This window comes from Pimephales promelas, chromosome 15, assembly GCF_988280905.1.
Source record: "Pimephales promelas chromosome 15, fPimPro1.hap1.1, whole genome shotgun sequence".
NCBI classification, from domain to species: domain Eukaryota; kingdom Metazoa; phylum Chordata; class Actinopteri; order Cypriniformes; family Leuciscidae; genus Pimephales; species Pimephales promelas.
The window spans coordinates 13,913,513-13,933,886 of NC_142783.1; the positions used below are offsets into that span (position 1 = coordinate 13,913,513).

The 20,374-nt window shown below is 38.9% G+C and overlaps 1 protein-coding gene across 1 annotated transcript in view; it reads right to left on the reverse strand.

Annotated features, from left to right (window-relative positions):
• smyd3 (SET and MYND domain containing 3) overlaps window positions 1-20,374 on the reverse strand; it is a 175,520-nt gene that overhangs the window by 128,872 nt on the left and 26,274 nt on the right. Inside the window, exon 5 of the mRNA XM_039673371.2 lies at window positions 16,657-16,793. Coding sequence (XP_039529305.2) covers window positions 16,657-16,793 — 137 coding nt within the window. The remainder of the gene's footprint in view (window positions 1-16,656; window positions 16,794-20,374) is intronic.

Genomic DNA, 20,374 nt, shown 5'->3' on the forward strand with positions numbered 1-20,374 from the left:
GTGCTGTCTACATGGGAACTGGAACTCTGTAGCAGTTAGTTTATAAATATATTTTACACACATGCTATTCTTCAATTCTTAAAGATTTTAAAAAATGTTTTTTAAAAGAAGCATCTTATTCTTAATATGGCTGGATTTGATCAAAAATACATGTACAAAGCAATATTGTGAAATATTATTAGTTTAAAATAACTGTTTTCTATTTTACTATATTTTATAAAATAGTAGCCTAAGGTATTCCTGTGATGGCTAAGCTGAATTTTCAGCATCATTGCTCCAGACTTCGGTGTCACATGATCCTTCTTATATGCTGATTTGCTTCTCAAGAATTATTTCTTATCATTATCAGTGCGGATTTTTCAGTATACCTTGGTTAAAGGGATAATCCACCGTTTTCTCATATTAAACTATGCTATTCCAGCCCATTCTCACTCCCAAGGCGTCACCTAACTGACGCCGCGGGAAGCATTTGGACATGCTTCAATATCTGACGCTTTAGGCGCCCTTTAGCGTCAGTTAGATGACGCCCTAGGATCGCGTGTACCCTACCCCCACCCCACACCTAAACCTAACCGCGTCCTCTAACTGACGCTTTCCTTTAGCGTCAGTTAGGTGACGCCGTAGGATCGCGTCATGTAAGTGACGCTAAAGGGCGCCTAAAACATCAAATATTGAAGCATGGTCAAAGGTGACGCCTTGGGGTGAGAATGCGTTGGCTATTCCCTTAACTAAGACGAGTTGATAGATATCTGTCGTCTCAGTGCGTGCACTCAATCGCTCTGGCGCGCGAGACTCTTTGATAGCACTTAACTATAGCCCAGTTCATTCAATAGGATCCAAGCAGAGAAGCGACCAAACACCTCCACGTTTTCCCTTTTTAAATACAGTTACTCAAGTAGTGTAACTCGACCAAGAATGGTGACACAAAATAAAACGATTTTTGCTGCCTATCGCGAATTGATCCGTATCGCGAATTGATCACAGAATGCCGATTAAAGTCGTATGAAATACAATTATAATACAATTCTAAGTTACTGTATACTGTAGACTACTGTTTTTTATTTTTAAAATGGTGTGAAAAGTAAAAATTATCATAAAATATTCATCTTTGACTTGTCAAAGTACACCTTTCCTCATAGTAACTGAAACTTTCAGTTACTCTTTTTCAGCTGGCTGACCGTACAAATATTCATATGGTAGTGAGCATTTTTTTAAAGGGAAATTATACATTATAACAGGAAAATGCACCTTTTGTAAAAAAAAAAAAAACTGTGAGTCTGCACATACGCATAACCGGTAAGTAGCAAATCTCGATGGGTAGCATGAATCGTCACAACACTGGGTTCACACCGGACGCTGAAGCGACGCGGAACAGAAAATCACGCGCAGTCCGGCGCCTGCCTGTTTACACCAGATGGGTATTCTTCGCGGAGGTCGACAAGCGCTTCTGCTCAGTTGTTGTTTATTCAGGGCGATTTTTTACATCATGGGTAAGTAAATAACCTCATAATATAAATACACAACCCGATCTCACGACCAAGTCGTACGAATTAATACGATTTTGCTAAATCGTACATATTTTACGAATTGGCCAATTCGTATGAATTCGTACGAATGACCTACCCCTTACCCCGCCCCTAAACCTAACCATCACGTGGGTTTAGACAAATCGTACGAATTAGTACGAGTGAGGTCGTACGAATTAGCCACTTTTTAATCATGCGTCGAATTCGTACGAATTGGTCGTGAGATAGTGTTGAAATACACCATGTTTCTGTAACCAAGAAGTTTGTACACTTCTTTTATTAATCCGTTGGCGAGACACACTCGCAGCCAGAAAGAGAATATGTAGACAGTCATAGTAGTGTATATTTATATACCGTTGAAATATACATCCTCTCTTCACATTTACGAAATCTATTTTCCTCTCTCGTTGTTTCCCTGTTTGTTTGTGTGTTCGCATTTGTCATTCGCGGTATTTTAATTCGAAAATTGCTTATATTTTGACAATTGACCGGATGGTCGAGTGTTTCTTGGTGTAACTTCCTGCCGGTATTGACGCGGATCACTCGCGGCTCGCGGAAAAAAAATAGACCAGACACCATATGACACCATAGGTTAACAAGAGGGCCGAAAGGAAGTGGCTGCGTCGCTTCAGCGACCGGTGTGAACCCGGCGTAAAGGCCAATTTATACTTCTGCGTCGAGGGTACGCCGTAGTGTACGGCGTTGGCTTCGCACGTAGGCGACGCCGTTGTGAGCATTTATACTTCTGCGTTCAGGTATTGGTTGCTCTGCAGTACTGCTCCGAAACGCTAGGAGGCGGCGGAGGGTTTTAATGTTCCACTGTGTTTAGATTCCTCGCGGCTAGGTTACTACAAGCAATAGCGACTGAAAGAGAGTGGATCATGTTGGAGTTGGAGCTTATTGGGGTGGAAAAACAGTTCATTTTAGTGAAATTACTTAAACTGAAAGGCAGAAATGAGAGAAGACGTCGGAGGAGATGGTACGTGTGGAAATGCGTGAGAAGGTACTTGCGGAAATGCGTATGAGGAAATACGATGCTACCAAGCCGACCAATCACCGATCTTGCGGTCCGCGTCGTCGCGACGTGTAGTTACATTTTTGAAGAGGTGCGCGTCAGGCAACGCGGAAGGGTACGCGGTATGGGACGCGTCTGTGCGTATGCTACGCCGTACCTAGTGCGCGCACCCTACGCAGAAGTATAAATTGGCCTTCAAGTGGATAACTATAATGTATAGCGGAATACCACAGCAAGTGCTTCGGAAAACTTCGATTCGGCGCAGTGATATCATCACTCATAAAAAAAGTTTTCTCCCTCTCTGGATTGATGATATTACTGCGCCGAGTCGAAGTGCTATGTATCAACTTGTCTTAGTTGAGGGAATAACATAGTTTAATATGAACAAACGGTGGATTATCCCTTTAATAGAAAGTTCAAAATAACATCATTGTTTTAAATAGAAATTTCTGTAACATTATAAATGTCTTTTGAACAATTTATTAATTATTATTTTTTTGTTTGTTTCTTGCTGACCCAAATCTTTTGAATGGTAGTATATTTATAGAGTTAAATTTGACAGACAGAAAATGGATGAATGGGTTGATGGATGAACTCCACAATATCTGCCCACTATTAGTCTCATTTAGTCAGACTGGCTCTGAAAAACTATTCATACACCGAGGCGAATACCCACTTACTGTACACTACCTTCAGACACTCTAAGTTAAGAGAAAAGGCTGTATAAAGCAACGGCTACACCGTCATTAAATTTACACTCTGCTCTCACTTCAGCACATTACAGTAATGGCTTGTTACAAAGGAGGAAAAAAAGACGTCATAAGATAATTAACTGCAAACTACGCATGCTACCAAACTCAACTCACTCAGCCAGAAGCATCATATTCGAGCAAACAAAGCAAGGTAGCCATAAATCACTAATTATCTTATTACGGGTAGAGTCAAGGGTGAGAGAGAGAAGGAAACAAGGTGTGAAACAGCTTCGCCGTGACAGAAGCACTGTAGGGGTCCACACAGACGAAATGTGTGTGAGAGACTGTGTTTAGGAGGATGGGAAGAGAGACTGTAATCTGTGTGTGCGTTATTTGTTGGCAAGGACAAGAGATATTAAAAGGGGTGATTACAGTTCTGAGATATAAGTGCGATGAAGAACTCACTTTAATGTATTTGGAGCCAGTTGGCAGGCAGGAAAATGCATGATGCAAGATTATGTGTGCGTATGATCACTCGTTCCTGACTCTGAACTTTAATTGGAATTGTGTAAAGCGCCTGGCTATGTTGGCGGATAGCGGAGATGATCAACACTTCAAGTGAATATTAAATATAATGTTACTAGGGGAAACACAGAATAAAAAATGAATATATCCACTTGCTATTACAAATCAAATAAGATTTTCTTTCTTAAAGGTGCACTATGTAACTTTTTTTTGTTCAAAATTAACAAAATAAAAAAATATTCAATACACCATCAATCCTTCTTTCAAAATGTGTTATAACAGTACATTTTAGACAGAGCGGAATGCTTTTCACGCAAAATTGCATATTTACGTCACTCGTCAGTTCATGTCTCGTCATATTCGTAGGTTAGTTGTCACGGCGAAAGAGAAAGGTTGACATGAAGCAGCTAAATCTCAAACCTCTAGGGAAACATGGGGGGTTTTCTTCGTGAAATTTCTTTTTCATCTAATTGTGCCTCCTATCTGTCTATTTCTAACTCATCATATCTGTCCATAACTAACTTTTCATTTCTGTCTATACCTAACTTGTTATTTTGTGTCCATAACTAACTGAAAAAAAAAAAAACAACACTGAATAGACAGCTTGTGCAAACAAAAAGGAAACACAACAGAGCTCGTAATAAAACAAGTATCAACATTGGCTTGGCTTTTCAGAGATGACCAGAACTGAGAGATGAAATGTAAAAGCGACGTGGAGATTGCACTTTTATACCACAACAGGTGAATAAGGTATTGAACAGATAAATTGTCATATGTTGCTCTCTAACAGTTGATTGTAAAACATTATCTATTGTGAAGGGCCAGTGCTTAAACATTATGGGAAGTGCACAGACTTGAAGGCTGAAGACCAACGTTGAGTTTGAAGACAAAGAAACATACCAAGCACAATGTTCTCTCACCATTCCTGATTTCTAACATGAACACCACGTTCAGCTTTCAGAGCAGAAACTAAAGCTCCTGCTCTCTGTATGTTTCATATATAAATTGTGCAGGATTATTTTGTCCATTAGATCGAAAGATTTGAAAAAGCCCATTCATTTACCCACACATACAATAGACCCCTCACCCTCTAAGAAATCAGGACAGAAGTGGTCAAAAGTTGAAAATAGAGACGGATTAAAACACCAGATATAAATGGGAATGTGTCTAGCTCATCTACTTGGGATCCGATTAACCAAAACACATCTTAACACCAGGTATAAACAGGGCCTTACAAACTGATCGATGATAAACCAATTCAAGTCTATCAGATCAGTACTTCCATTTTTGATTTGTGGAGAACTCATAGTTGTGTCCAGATGTTGAACAGATTGAGAGAATATGCCCTGAAGACCACTCGGTTACCACCAGTCACCTTAGAGTGACATTCGAGTACACAGGACTAGACAGCTCATCCATTAGCGTTTGCTTTCCTTTGAGCAGCGCAAGGCACACATTCATCAATACCTCTCCCTGTGCTCTCGGGGACAAAGCTGCTGTCCTACAGCAGAGAGAGGTGAACAGAACAGAGCAGAACATCATCCACCCGTGATAATGGAAAAACATCCTCACGGTAAAAGTTTTTATTGGTGAAATGACGATTTTCTCTCACAAATCTCACACTTTACTCGGACGCTGTGAACGGAACTGCTTCCGCATCAATGACACGATCGCTCACTTGCTCTGCCATTTCCTCCAACCCTTTGAATAGGAACATGACATAATTTTTATCTTGAATCAAAGTATTTCATGTCTGCCATCTGGTGGTAGGGAATACAAATTAGATATTACACCATATTAGGATCTACAGCCTGTTTTATTATGACGTCTTGTCGCAATTTTGCGACTTTGCCGCTTAAAGGGTTAAATCCTGAATGAAGGTTCTTCGCCAAGTCCTGCGGGGGCATTCTTGTGGGCGTTTAGCACCTCTGGTGACACTGCCCAGGTAGGTAAACTTGTCCTCTTTTTCAAGCCGTTGTGTTCCAATTGTTATCCCTCTAGTTTTTGCCATGGCATTTACGTCCTTGATCTTCGATTTCTTTGATTCTAACGGCCAACTTTGCTAGCTTCTGTATACAGATTGGTCATTGCATTTTGCAGCTTCACCTCATGTTTCTCCAGTAGGGCGATGCCGTCTGTGAAATCCAGGTAGCCTTAGCAGTCATGCTCTGACCACTGGATGCCGACCCCAATACACCTTCCGGTTTGTCGCATGATGAAAGGTACAGCATGATGACTCAAAATCTCAAATAAGGTGAATCTCAAATAAGTCTGTGTGGCCTCGGCCAGTTTTTACCCAGTTCTTAAAAATTTTGTTGAAGACTATTGACACACCGTAAGATCGCAGGATTTTCTAGAGAGACTCCTGAAGAATGCTGTCAAATGCTTTCTTAAAGTCGATGAAGTTGAGCCAGGGGTTTCCGATACTCAACGCATTGTTCAATTATGTTGCAGAGGACAAATATTTTCTGATCTTCCAGTGCAGAACCCAGCTTGTTCCTATCTCCGTGCATTCAGGGATGTTACCTTACTTTCGAATCTTAACTACCGCTCCTTTTTGCCAGACCCCTGGGATGTCTCCGTATCACCAGCACTTCAAACTTGTTGACAGCTTTTCTGCTATTATCTGGCTACCATCTTTAAGGATCTCGCCGGTATGTTGTCCAATCCTGACGTCCTGTAGTACTTTCACGATTTGTACGTCTTCGATGGTGATCTCACCAGTGTTAATTGGAAGCTCCTCTAGAGCCATGTCAGCATTGAACTCAAAGGTGGTTGTCAGGATTGGTTGATTAAGTGTGTCCCAGGTGTGTTCGATCCAACTTTTGTTTTGTTTTTTCTTGTACGGTTAGAAGTCACCCATTTTTACCTTTAATTGGGACATTTGGTGTTTCTCCTTGTTCCAGTCAACTCATTGAAGACGCAATAAAGGATCTTCGTCTAGCCGTTTCTTGTGCTTCATCGCCTTTTAACTGGAACCATTCTTTCTTGTCCTGGCAGCTTTTCTTAACAAGTCGGTCTCGTTCTGCGTATCTCTGGTTTCCTGCTTTTCTATCGTCGGCATCCATGGCTTGGTCTCTTTTTAGCTTTACGATTGTCCTCTCGTATATCAGTTTCCATGATCGGTCTTTCTTCCCTCTGCATCTTGGGCGCACTCCTTTGTGGTGTTTTTGATCTTAGTCGAGAGCTCTTCCACTTATTTTGCATCTAACAAACTGAAACGGTTAGGTAGTTCTCGACTAAGAGCTTGAGATGGTTTGGTTCTTGAGTTTCTTCATCACAAACGGTCTCTTTGATATTGAATGCTTTTGGATTATGAGCTTAAGATTCATTTGCACTCAGACTAAATAATGGTCTGACCCTACATCCACTGTTCTGTATACCCTGGCATAGACTGACATAGATAAAGTTGATCTCGTTGAGGGTTTGCCCGTCTGGTGACAACCATATCCCCTTGTGGATTTGACGATGTTGAAAATACGTGTCTCCGACACATAGTCCGTTGTATTTTCACAACAACGATTTGGGATGTACACAAGTGTCTTGGAGCTGCTCGTAATACTTGTCTATGACTTGCTTGACTGTCCCTTTGCCGTGTCCATAAGCAAAACAGGCCATAAAGATCCGGTTGCTGACAGGTTTCCAGCTGACCAGCGCTTTCCTTGCTCTTTTATTCAGGATCAGTGATGGTTTAGACTCCAAGTTCATGCCGTACATTGTGTCCTGTATACGAAAATATATTGCCCTTACTGTTAATTTGGCCACTCCCTTGCTATCCATCTGACCTCACAGACCACTAAGATGTCCAAATGATAATCGTCAATAGTTGGGCGTGATTTAAGGTCTGCGCTTTTTACGTTCCAATTTTTGTGGTGTTTCTAGCGGAGAAGATTGTTTCTGACTTCAGGCACCTGAACCCAGTGTCGGTTTTCTCCAGTTCCCACATATCATTTGAATCCGAATGGCAGAAAACATCTACAGTTTGACTACATTTTTAGTTGCAATTTCAATTTGGCTCTGCCCAGCCACTGACTTTGTTATTCATTGAATGCAGCAAAATAAAAATAAAAATGACATTTTGGACAACACGAAAAAGCATTTAGCTACCATTTAACTACCACAAATCAAGGATTTCAATAGTGAATAACAATATCTAGATTGTAGGATGGAAAATTAACAACAAAATCAACATCAACAACAAATGGATTATATGAACTTTTATTTGATTTGATTTATTCAGTCTCACTCCATTATAAGGCAAGGTCAGTTATATAGTGACTAAAAAATAAAGTCCATGCACATTTATTCAGAAAGTATTTTTCAAATTCATGTTGTCTTTAAGACTGGTGCAGCATTCCCAAAGGTGCGGGAAGCCTGTCTTGCATGTGAATGAATGGTTGTCTCTCTCCATTTCTATCTTTCCCTGCAGAGGGAAGGTGGTGATTGTTGGATATGGCTGTGTGTGGATGCAGCACGAGAGATCTGTGGTGTGTATTGCAGGGTTACGGCTCGGTCAGGATGAGGAATTGAGTGGGCGTCTCAGAGAGGTGATGCAGCCTTAGTGTCTGCTGCAGGAGGACACAATTAAACTCTGTCATAGCTCAATAACTGCTGCTTATTGCTCCATATCAGTGGCACACAGCAACCGATTGAGTACAAGGTGGAAAAGGAAGCTGTAAATGTAAATCAGAACGGCTGAAGGACTATATTAGGGAAAGCTTGGATATTGGATGTGATTGTCGATCTTTGCCCTTTTGTTAATGTGATATGGTGTTGTCAAATTAAACAGAACTGCAAATAAGAATGTGCATGGAAATTAAAATCGAAGCACTTGGTCACAATTTGTTGATGGTAAATATTTTAAATGCATTCCGAGACCCATAATCCAAGATTAAATTTCAGGAACAGCTGGACATATGTTGAATATGCCATATTAAACCATGGATCATATTTATTTATAATCATTTTTTTTCGTGCACATCATTTATTTTTTAATTCATGTGCCATCATAATCTTTAAATCACAATAATTTCCCCTTCGTTTTGTAATGACATCTCTTCTATTCAATGATGATGCGTTTAAGTGGCACAAGGGCGGGGCAACCTGTCACTCAAATGATGAGATCAGCCAATAGTAAACCACAACCATTCCGCGATCAAATCAATTGCCCGTGGACAAAATCAAGTCCCGCCCAACATTTTTTCTTGTTCGAGAAGTGGATATACATCACAACAGGAAAGAAAAGAAAATATTGAAACTTCTGTTTCATGCCGACTTTAAAAGTGTTTCATATTACCAAGCATGTGTCAGCCTCCTTGAAAGGCACTGATGCACACACGCACAGTGCTCAGAATAGTAATGGGCCATTTTACTGGCTCTCCTTCCAATAACCCACATCCTCCTCTAGACTGCAGCCCATCACACACAAACACACACACACACACACACACACACACTTGTTTTTCTATCACAATGGGGACTTTCCATTGACTTCTACTGATTTACGCTGAACTAAGGTTAATTTCTATCCCCGTAAACCTACTATTAACCTTCACACAAGCCATTTAGCATTTATACGTTTCATTAAGACATCATTTAGTTTTTCTATTAAGCCGTTTTCCTCACGGGGACTGTTGGCTTGTGGACCCAATGTGGGTAATTTCAGGTTTTACTACCCTTACGGCGCCCACAAAACACACCAACTCTCCATTCACACCTACAATCTCACACCACCAAACAGTTCCCGAACAAACACTCGCAAGGAATGAACACGTGAAGACTAAACACATGCAGACGCCGCCATGTACACTTCACAACCCTTTTTAATGTGTCCAGTGAAGCAGGACCCTCAGTGTGCCAGCGATAGCCGGAGGGCACAAGTACAGTTATGTTTTGTTCATTCAAGGCCAAAAGTTCCAACATACAAAACAAATGGTATACTCTGTTGTTTATGTGTAAACTGTATATAAGATACAGAAATTTAAGAGCACACTGCCCCCTGTTGGTTCAGTCTGTGTGATTCACAGCCTGAGTTGCAGTCAGCAGTCAGTTAAGTGTAGTCGCAGGTCCACCAAGACTGCATTTATGATCAGAAATACAGTCAAAACATTAATATTGAGAAATATTATAACTTAAAGTAGGTCAAAACAGCAATAGGGGAAATTCGTTTTGGTTGACCATGGGAACAGTGGTAAATCTCTTCATATTGTCTTAGATTAAAACACAAAGTGACCTTCCCAGCAAACTAATTACTGAACATTTGGGATACTCCTGGTTTGGTCTCTAAACAGTATAAACATCTGTCATGTGATGATAAAGGTTTCCATGTTTTTTTGTCTTTATATTCTGCAAGACTAACCAAACGGGTTAGGTGTGTTGGGTCATTCATTTGACCAACCATGGAACTTAAAGCGCCTGCAGTAAAATGACAGTAAGACTGAGAAGAAACAAGCATACATCCAGACATTACCCTGAGGACACTGGGATTGTTGTTGGGCACAAAAAAAAAGACATGGGAAAATGACAGGAACTGAGTAACGATGGAGTGCTCTTACTAAGTCCCAGGGACAGACCACCAAGAGCCCTGTCGGAGTGACCTCTGACCTCTGCTCCTTTAAAGTTAGAATTGAAACATATGTTAAATGACAATGTCTGCAGAGCGCTGACAGAGGATAGATGTCATCTAACTCCTTTGCCATATGACTCTCAGGTAAAACTGAGAAGGAAAGGAAAGGAAAGGAAAGGAAAGAGGAAAGAGGAAAAGAAAGAGAAGGAAAGAGTAAAAAGGAAAGGAAAAAGGAAAGGAAAGAGGAAAGGAAATGAAAGAGGAAAGGAAAGAAAATGAAAAAGGAAAGGAAAGGAAAGGAAAGAGGAAAGAAAAAAGGAAAGGAAAGAGGAAAGGAAAGGAAAGAGGAAAAGGAACGGAAAGGAAAAAAGAAAGGAAATGAATATTTAAATAGTTATTTGAATGACACCTAAAGTATTAGAATACAATGAATATAAAAAAGAAAATCAGAAATAAATATTTTGTCCATGGTCTTCATATATATATACAGTATATATCCTTATATATATATATATATATGCCCACTAAATAAATTTTTAAAAAAAAGGGGTAACATTTTTCATTCATTTTTAGAAATGTATCACTGACAAAATCTGTATCTTTAACTACACATTATAATTTGATCACCTCTTAGAAACTCCACTAAACCAAGTCTCGCTTTTAGCGAAAGCCTTCGAATCATTCGTTTGGGGCTCAGACAATACTGGCACTGTTTTTGAATCTCTCTCTCACACACACACACACACACACACACACACACACACAGCTCAGAGTTATCGGTTTGGAATCTGGCAACTCTGGTCACAATGTTTTTAATACACTAAAAAAAAAAAAGAACCATAAGAGTAACTTATGAACTATTAGAGTCATTTGTTCAGGATTTGAACAACACATGTTCGTTGCACTGTACATGTATGTTTTTAATCAACTAAAAAGAACCCACTCATTGGTTTGAGCCTTTCGTTGTCGACTCAGTAGTGGTCTTGCAGTGCTCTTGCAAACTCAGCGAGTACTTTAGTGCAGTGTCTACAATAAATAAATGATTTATATTCATGATTTATTTATATTCACAACCCAAATTACTAACTTTATTACAACGGATAAAAAAATAATAGCTTTATTATGTATAGTATAATCTAATTTTAAGGCACATTTACCAATGAATTACATTACAAAAAGATTTTCCTTATGATGTATAAAGGCTTTGTAGATTTTTAGATTTATGATGTAAACAGGCTTTACAACCAGGTAATTATAAAACAAAATGGGATGTTGATCCTTCAGTTCATAGACCTGTTTGGATGCTGGTGATGTCGTAAAGTGGAATAATACAGCACTAAAAAATGCTGCCCTATTTGGGGTCTATCACACACAGATGGAACTCTACTTTCTGGGCACAACAGGCCATTGTAAAATACAGACAAATAAAACAAAATACAGGACATGTAAAATATTAATGATGCTCAATATAACAGCTGTGAATGAAGGGCAAACAAGGCAGTGCTGAGTAGCAGATGACATCACATCTGTTGCAAAAGAAAACCAGATTTTAGGTGCCCGTGCAAATGTCATCTCCACCTTAGGGTCGTTCATAAACGGTTCTGAAGATGTCCTGAGCATTTGCATTTCTTTATGTGTTGCTATGCAGTTGCAGAGTGTTTTAGGTGTCATAAGAGCCCAGACTCAATTCTCTGGTTTCAACATTGCACAAGTCCCTTCTTCAGTAATAATAAAGCGCCACATATATGGACTCTTAATTTGATAATCTTTTTTCTTTAGTTGATGTTTTCCTGTTTAGTTCCGGTTCTGATTCATTTTTATCAGCTGTTTAATCGTATTTAGTTCCTGATTATCCCCTGCATATATTCCCTGTACAGTTTTGTCCTTTGTCGATCCTTCGTCAAGCACAGTATACCAGCCACCGCGTTACATAAAGATAATAACGATTTTATTATTATACAGCACCCATAGAATCCCTAATCCTTAACCTAAAAGGGTTACTTCACCTCAAAATAAAAAATTCTGTCAGTAATTACTGTACTCACCCTCATGTTGTTCCAAGACTTTCGTTCATCTTTGGGAACACAAATTAAGATATTTTTGATTAAATCTGAGAGCTGGATCACTCTTCCATTGGCTTCTTAAGGGATCGAAACTTGCCGGCCCAGAAAAGTTATTAAAGACATCGTTAAAATAGTCCAAGTGACTACAAGCATGAGCATGCACCTAATTAAGACAACAAAATCTCATATTATAACAGATTGCTGTGAGAGGACCCATCGAGAGGAAACTTTTGTAGAACACACGTTCTTAAAGAATATTTAAAACCCATGAGACAGTAAATCAGAACTGTTCAGTTTGACTACAAAGGACTTGTTTTACCAACAACAACAAAAAAGACACCAGTTCCCCTTTGAGTTCCTAGCACACATGCACAAAAATTAGAAGAGTATACTGTATCCACCAAAGCCCTGGACAATAACACTAGCATTCTCTGCATTTTTAATTAAAGCGGTGAATTCACGATCACTTCAGTTCTGGAATGTGAATGACAGCCCCTCTGGATCTAGATTTTAATCTAAATCCACATGTTCCGACACGTCCCTCACTCACTTTTATTATTGTAATTGGAGATTTTTGACTCCTACCTACTCTAGTTCTCTGGTAATTCCTACTTAATATGAATAAATAAATAAATTACACTGCAAACAAACCTCCCAAATTCCCCTGAGGAACTTCCACTGCATGCAAGGGATAAATTTGGAATATTATAAGAGAATTAGTTTCAGCAAATGCCACAGAATCTCAGTCTGATTTGAAATGGAAATCATTTGTGGACCACGGACGCTTGTTTTCACGCTGGTTAATTGATTAGGCGATGGGCAGGGTGTTGGTTTAACGTGGCTGAACATGTTTGTAATGCTAAAGACGAGACGCTGGGCCAAGAGCCGGCTCTCATGAGCAGAGTTAATGCAGAACAGGGAGATTTATCAGCACTCAGGGTCAAGACGAGCACACTTCTTCCACTGTATACTCATTTGTTTTCCCACCCACACCTAAGTTGGAATATTCATCCAGAATTTACAAGCATCTCATTAAATGAAGAGTGAAAGAAGGAGATAATGTGTGTGAGAGAAATAACAGTCAAGACAAAAGCCCACCTTCCTTTCTTCCTTACAGATCTCCAAATATGGCTTTTGTTACACTATTAATTTAAGCTATTGACTGTTCCCACTTCCAATTTTCAATCTTATACTTTTTTGTATCTCCCTTATACCAAAAAGATTCCAAAAAGCACTCAAACTGAACCCATCAATGCCCTTTTTATGTTATATAAAGATGATACTGTATTTATCTCTCACTTGTACTTATCTATAAGCAAAAAAAGGTAGAAAACGCACACACATCATCATTCTACAAACACCTTTGGCTATAGAATTACACAAATACACACCAACATTTTTACTGATGCATTTACGTTCAACTTTCCGGTCATTTTTCGGAATACTAGATATGATTTTTTTTTTTTAAATCAATTTGATTCAGAACGATTAGAAAATAAATAATTCACACTGATTTGAGAACCAGTTATTCAACTCAACAGAATGACTCACAAATCAACATCATAATAGCTTGCATCCAGGCCAAGAAAATGTAAAACTTGTAAATCAAGGTCAACCAACACAAAATTGAATTGGATGCTCAGTTCAAGCATCTGTGCATGTTTTGCATAACTCGAGTTTTGCCCTGCTGCGGTGTTTAGTGTTTTCGGATTAGAAATGCTTACAGGATCCACATTTGGGTCTTTGATGCTTTATAAGTGAGATGTGGCTGCTGGCTGTCTCTCATATAAAACAGGTGTTTGTGTTCACATGCAACATTTGTTTGTCCCGGGCCAGATGTGCAATCCCTTCTCTGTTTACATGCGGTCCTGAAGAGAAGAGCACCAATTTTACCCTGAAACACATCTTTCACTCAATGTGTTCACAATTACGACACCGAGTGACGGTTGGTAAACAAGCAAATAAAATCTACTCGCACAGGAATCCAAACAAGCGATCTCACTGACAAATCGGTAAATAAACTAGTACATTAGCATGCACCTCAGGCATCCACAAAGGAAATGGCAGAAAATTATGGCATCTTGGGATGTGAATCGTGAGGAATGAAATGATTCTGGATGTGATTCTACTTAAAGTCACCAATCAAAATAGACAATTCTTGTTGTTAGTGGAACATTGCAGTGTTTATTATAAACGATTTATCTGTGCACATCATTATTTTAAATCCATGCGTAATCTTTAATCAAAATAAGCCACTCTGCATTTTCACTGGCCACAATTTTGGCATCGACACCATGGGGAAAAACTGTCATATAGGTATTTTTAATATTATCTCATAATTTAACAGCAGATATAGTATGCTGCTGTCACTTTAAGGACATGCACGGATCCATTATACTGTTACACATGAGTTTCTTTCTCAACTGTTTATGTTCACTTTAAACGTAACTGAATGTTTACATGAACACTCATCAAAAGAATGGCATTTTGACATTATTTGTGTGTGTTTGACTGTTTAAGTCTAATAAGTAGTGGAGAAAGTACTCAATTTTTAGTAATGTGAGGTGGCTTTATGTGTGGGCATTTTAGGTTTGAGTACAAAATCTACAGGAATAAGTCACAATCCCATGCTAAAATTCAAGCCCTGTAATGGTGCGTTCACACCGGACGCGAATAGCACGTAAGGCGCGAGTGATTTCAATGTTAAGTCAATGCAAAGATGCGTTACGCACGTAAAAAAAATCCTGCAGTGCGAATGAGGCGTAGAGTGCAGCGCGGTAGATGCGAATACACCTCGTATGCGTGAATGGCGCGAATTGAGCCTATAGCGCGTTAGGTGCGAATGAATTAGTTAGTGCTATTTGTGCATTCACGCGTTTGATGCAAATTTGAAAAAGTTGAAAAATTTGAACTTTGGCGTCAATTCGCGCCACTTTAGCCAATCAGGAGCCTAGCTGCTTGCTCACGTGCTGAAGTATCTTGATGCTTCAAAAAATTATTTTGTTATATAACTAAATGCCTGGTGTGATTCTAATGCACAACAAAGCAAATATTTTATTTCAATATACGAGACATCTTCATTTTGTATTGAATGTTATTTATTCCATATCTAGATTACCGTATATGAAATATTATTATAAATGTAAAGACAACCAACATACATGTGCATAAGTTCGTGTCTGGACGTGAGAGAGAAAAAAAAAAATCAAACGACAGGTTATAACTTTTGGAGGTGGGTGAGGGCGGCGGTGATGCGGGACAACAGGTCATCAAACTGGGCACAGGACAGGCGGAAGTACCGCTGACAGCGGCCGACATCCAGCGCAGCTCATGGAGCGAGCAAATGGTGAAACCAGCCAAACGGTTCGCCTCTGAAGGGTCCGGTGGACATAAATACGGCGACGATGATCCCCAAGCCGCTACTCTTCAGAGCAAATACAGAGCGGTGACTCTCTCGATGAATGCTCGGTCGACATAAAAAAGATGGCCACCAACGGGTTTCGATTCTGACGCGCGTAAATTTCGCTTCTAACTTTTGTTTTTACAAGCGTCAATTTCGCTCTTGACGTACAAATGGATTCAAAGTGTTCAAGCATATAACTAGACGCGGTAGGCACGAATTTTACGTGCTATTCGCGTCCGGTGTAACACCAACAATATTCATCTGGATCAAATGAAACGAGTGAGTGAGGGTAGGCGGACTTGCGTGTCAATTCGCTGTCAGAGACATGAAATAGCGAGAAAGCGCAATGCGTCTATCCTGTGGAAAATTTGTATTGGAAGCGCTTCAGCTATTTCAGTGTCAATATGTATTGAAAATCAATACAGAGATGCCTTTTTAAAAGACTATAATTGAAAATTTTATATATTGTACATAAAATTCAACCCGCTAAAGTAACTTGTAGCACTGCCACTGATGACGTTTACTGGCGTGGGGACGGGGTAACCTGTCACTCACATGAACATTAACCAATGGCAAACCACAACCAACCAAAAATCCAATCAATTCCTGATGGACAAATTCAGATCCTGCCCCACATTTTCCAATTCAACCTTGAACATGAAATGACTTAATTTAGCTTCTATGAACAACTTGATCCCTGCTTTGAGGATAAAAGACAAAAAAATAGCAGCATGTATTCACAGCAGGTGACCTAGCAGCTCGGTATGTGTCCACGCTCTCGTTTCGCAACGCTGCGTGAGATCGGGTGTGACGCCCCGTCGCTTGACCCCTGTGGACTGCTGGAGATGACAATGAAAGGACACTTACTCTGGCGAGGAGGCTGATGGGGTCGAGGCCGGACGGAAGCTCAGAAAGATTGCAGTTCTCTTCGCCAAGATAAACCTGCAGTGTCGTGCAGAGATGCCTCAGGCCTTCCTTCTTCTCCTCGCTCATGACGTCTAGATCTAGACACAGAACACAGCGCTTTCAACCTTTAACAACCGTGATGCATTTGAATGAGCAGACTTTTTTTGTTCTCCTATCCTTTTAGACAATATCACTGCTTCTGTATCAAAGTACCATGGTATTATCATCTAAAACTCTGACTGCACAATGGTACCACCACAGTACAATATTCATGGTCCATGGTACTGCAAACTTGTGTGGTAAACTACTAATGTCACCACACATCAAAAACTCCAGTGTTAAAGTCCCTGTGAACTGGACGTTGCAAACGACTTTTCTCCAGTGTTGTGACGTATTTCGGAGAGAAACGGAATACTACATGAGGCAAAACAGTGGGCGTGGCTTTTTTTCTAACTAGCACCTGATTGGATCTAGAAAAATGGGTGTTTCATTCAGAAATGGAGGATGGCGCAAGTTTACACACGCTGTCAATCAATGCTCGCTTGGCGCTCGCAAACACACAGCAGCTGTCAGTTGGAGGGGCGTGGTTATGGATGTTAAGGAGACACCCAAACCGTAAAGCCTACATCATCGGGCAAGGTCCTCCAATGCAGAGGGGAGGGGCATTTTCAAACTTTGATTAAAGATTACGAAGCCAAAAATTTTTTTTGTGTGGATTGACTTGCATGTATGAATTGTTCACCACAAAACGATCAATTTAGGCAAACAAAGTAAGTATGGTCAATTTTGATTTCATAGGGACTTTAAGTGAACTCTCCTGTGAGTTTATATGGCTCCAGACAGGTCAAGTTGATGATTATGTCAAAACATCACCATCAGATCACCTGTTCTCTTTGATCATCTGGCAGTTACAACTCACAAACAACATCCAAACAAAATCCTAATGTTAATAGTTTATGGGTCACAAGCCCAACTAAACAAAACACTGATCATCATAATGGTGGCTTAAAAAAAAACGATTTTCTCCTTCTCTGCTTGTTAACGTCAGCTGTCTTCAATAATGGACAACCATCACTCAATGAATCACTTAATTAGCTCATTAACTTGAGTGTTAATTTAACACTCATATTTTAACACTCTTGAGTCTGGAGCCATATGAACTCTGAGGAGAGTTCAAAAAAAATAAAAACAAAGTATCATTACATACACAATGACATGGTGTTAAGATGGAGTGCAGACTAAAAGCAGTATTATCATTACGGTATGTATATGTCCAAAAGGTGGTAGGGAGATTGCAAAAAGTATTTAATAAAAGGGTGTCAATAATTGTTGCCAACATTTGAGAAAAACGTTGATTTCCCCCCTCACTTTCAATTATTTTATTTCAATTTAAGGTTAGATTTTTGGCATTTTTTTGAATGAAAGATCAAAAGGATAAATGGTGCAGATTTATTTTTTTACAGCCAGTTTTGATCATATTTACCACGGGTGCCATTATGAGCCCGACTGTATGTCCAAAAACATAGTATTAACATGATATATGTCTAATAACAGAAAACAAACAAACAAGGTATTATCACACATACAAAAACATATTACTATATTAAATGTAAATAAAAGCATACCATGGTACATTTCGTACTATTATTGTACAAAAGTGTCATTATTATGATACATATATAAAAATATGGTATTAACATGGTACCTGACAACAAATCATAGTATCACCATGATACACAGTATCTCATTAGTACGTATTAATAAAACACATGGTATCAGAAAACACTGATACCAACATATCAGTAATACAGTTGTCATTTGTTAACTAAAACAAACTAAAAGTATTAATTGAAATAAAGCTTAAATTAAATTAAAACATAAAATAACTAAAAATGAAAGTGCCTTGGAAAGTAATTGTAAATAAAATAAGTTAATAAAATGAATACTGAAACTAAAAAATACATATATAACTTAAAGATAGACAAAATTACTAAAACATAACACTGTAAATGAAAACTGAAATAGAACCTAATTCAAAAATATTAATAAATACTATAACAGTACAAAACAAAAAAATGCAAAAAATAAATAAATTGACTGATTGGAATACCATGCAAATTAATAGGGAAATAATAATGTATGGAAATCATGTAATGATAGCCATGTCCAAAAACAAACAAACATGATAATTAGAGTCACAAAGTTCCATCTAATGATTGTATTTTCCTTAATATCAATTAAAATTTATTAACCTAACTGGCTATGAATTGCACTGGATGTAGTAATAAATAACATCCAAGACTAGAAAAACAGGAAGAGAAATATAAATTGACATATAAAATAACATGCTGATATAAACAACACTGAGATGAACCAGGAAAAAGGTTAATGATGATCAACGAGGGTGAAGCACAATAAGAATCCAGAGGAGGATAAAAGGTTTTTGTGTGTGTTCACCATTTGGGTGTGTGTTTGCTTCATGAAGAAGATTATTAGGGCACATGTGTGTGTTCCGAGAGCTTCGTATTTGCTGACTGTACCAGCAAAATGGATAGTCAGTGGAGATTTTAATGTCTATTTAGAAAGAAAGCGGTCTGATTGTGTGTATGCGTGATTTATGTCAGCTTTGCCAAACATATGGGCTTTTCCATTAACCCTCCTGCTCTGATCTACTTCCTCCAAACACACCATCAATGAACTTCAGTGTGTTCAGTGTTGCTGTGGCAGACTGAGCGAACGTTTGACCCGCGGCAACAGCTCACGGCTCATATCTCTCGCTCACACAAACACATTCAACATCATAAACACCGACACACACACAGTAGTAAAGCTCTGCAGATTCAACCCATAAATCTGGTGCGCCTTCTATCTCTGAAATACAGAGATACATAACCAAAATAACACTGTTGGTAAAAACTGAAATTGTTAAAATCCATTCTTTGGATAATCACAATTCATTTTTAGAAATTATAGATAGACTGTAGATGATAGAAATAAAACAAATAGCAGGCAGAAAACAAGCACCAGTGGGGTCTGAACCCTCTCTTCAGAAGAAAATAACAGGGCTGGATGGCAGACAGATCTACATGCTTCCCACTTCTGGAGCATGAGAGGTTGAACGTGTGCAGAATTATGAGCCTGAAGCAAGGTGTTAGTTTTCTCCTTAAAGGGATAGTTCACACAAAAATAAGATTTTTTGGACCATTTATGCATCCTTATGTGGTTTTAAACACTTCTGTGGAACAAAAATATATATATATATATATTGCAATATACAAACTGCGCTTTTCCGAACAATTCAAAGGGTCATGAAATCAAAATGACCTTGACATTTTGAATATAAGAGGTCTTTGTACCATTGAAACATCATAGCTAAACATCCTCTTCATTGTAAACAAAGCATTTATTTAATAATTTGCATTTACATATGACTGCCTCAAGAGCAAGTCATCGACAAATACTTAAAATGCCCCTGTGGTGAAAATCAAGCTTTTAAAGGAGCCGTATGTAAGATTGTGGCCAAAACTGGTACTGCAATCACTTTCAAATTACTGTAGCGTGGTAATTTGTAGGACTACTGTATATAGGGGCTATTATCTGCCTCGGATGTGGCAATTTCTTTCTCTTAAACACGTGCAATGAAAACGCAAATTTGAAAAACGTATAAGTAATGACATTA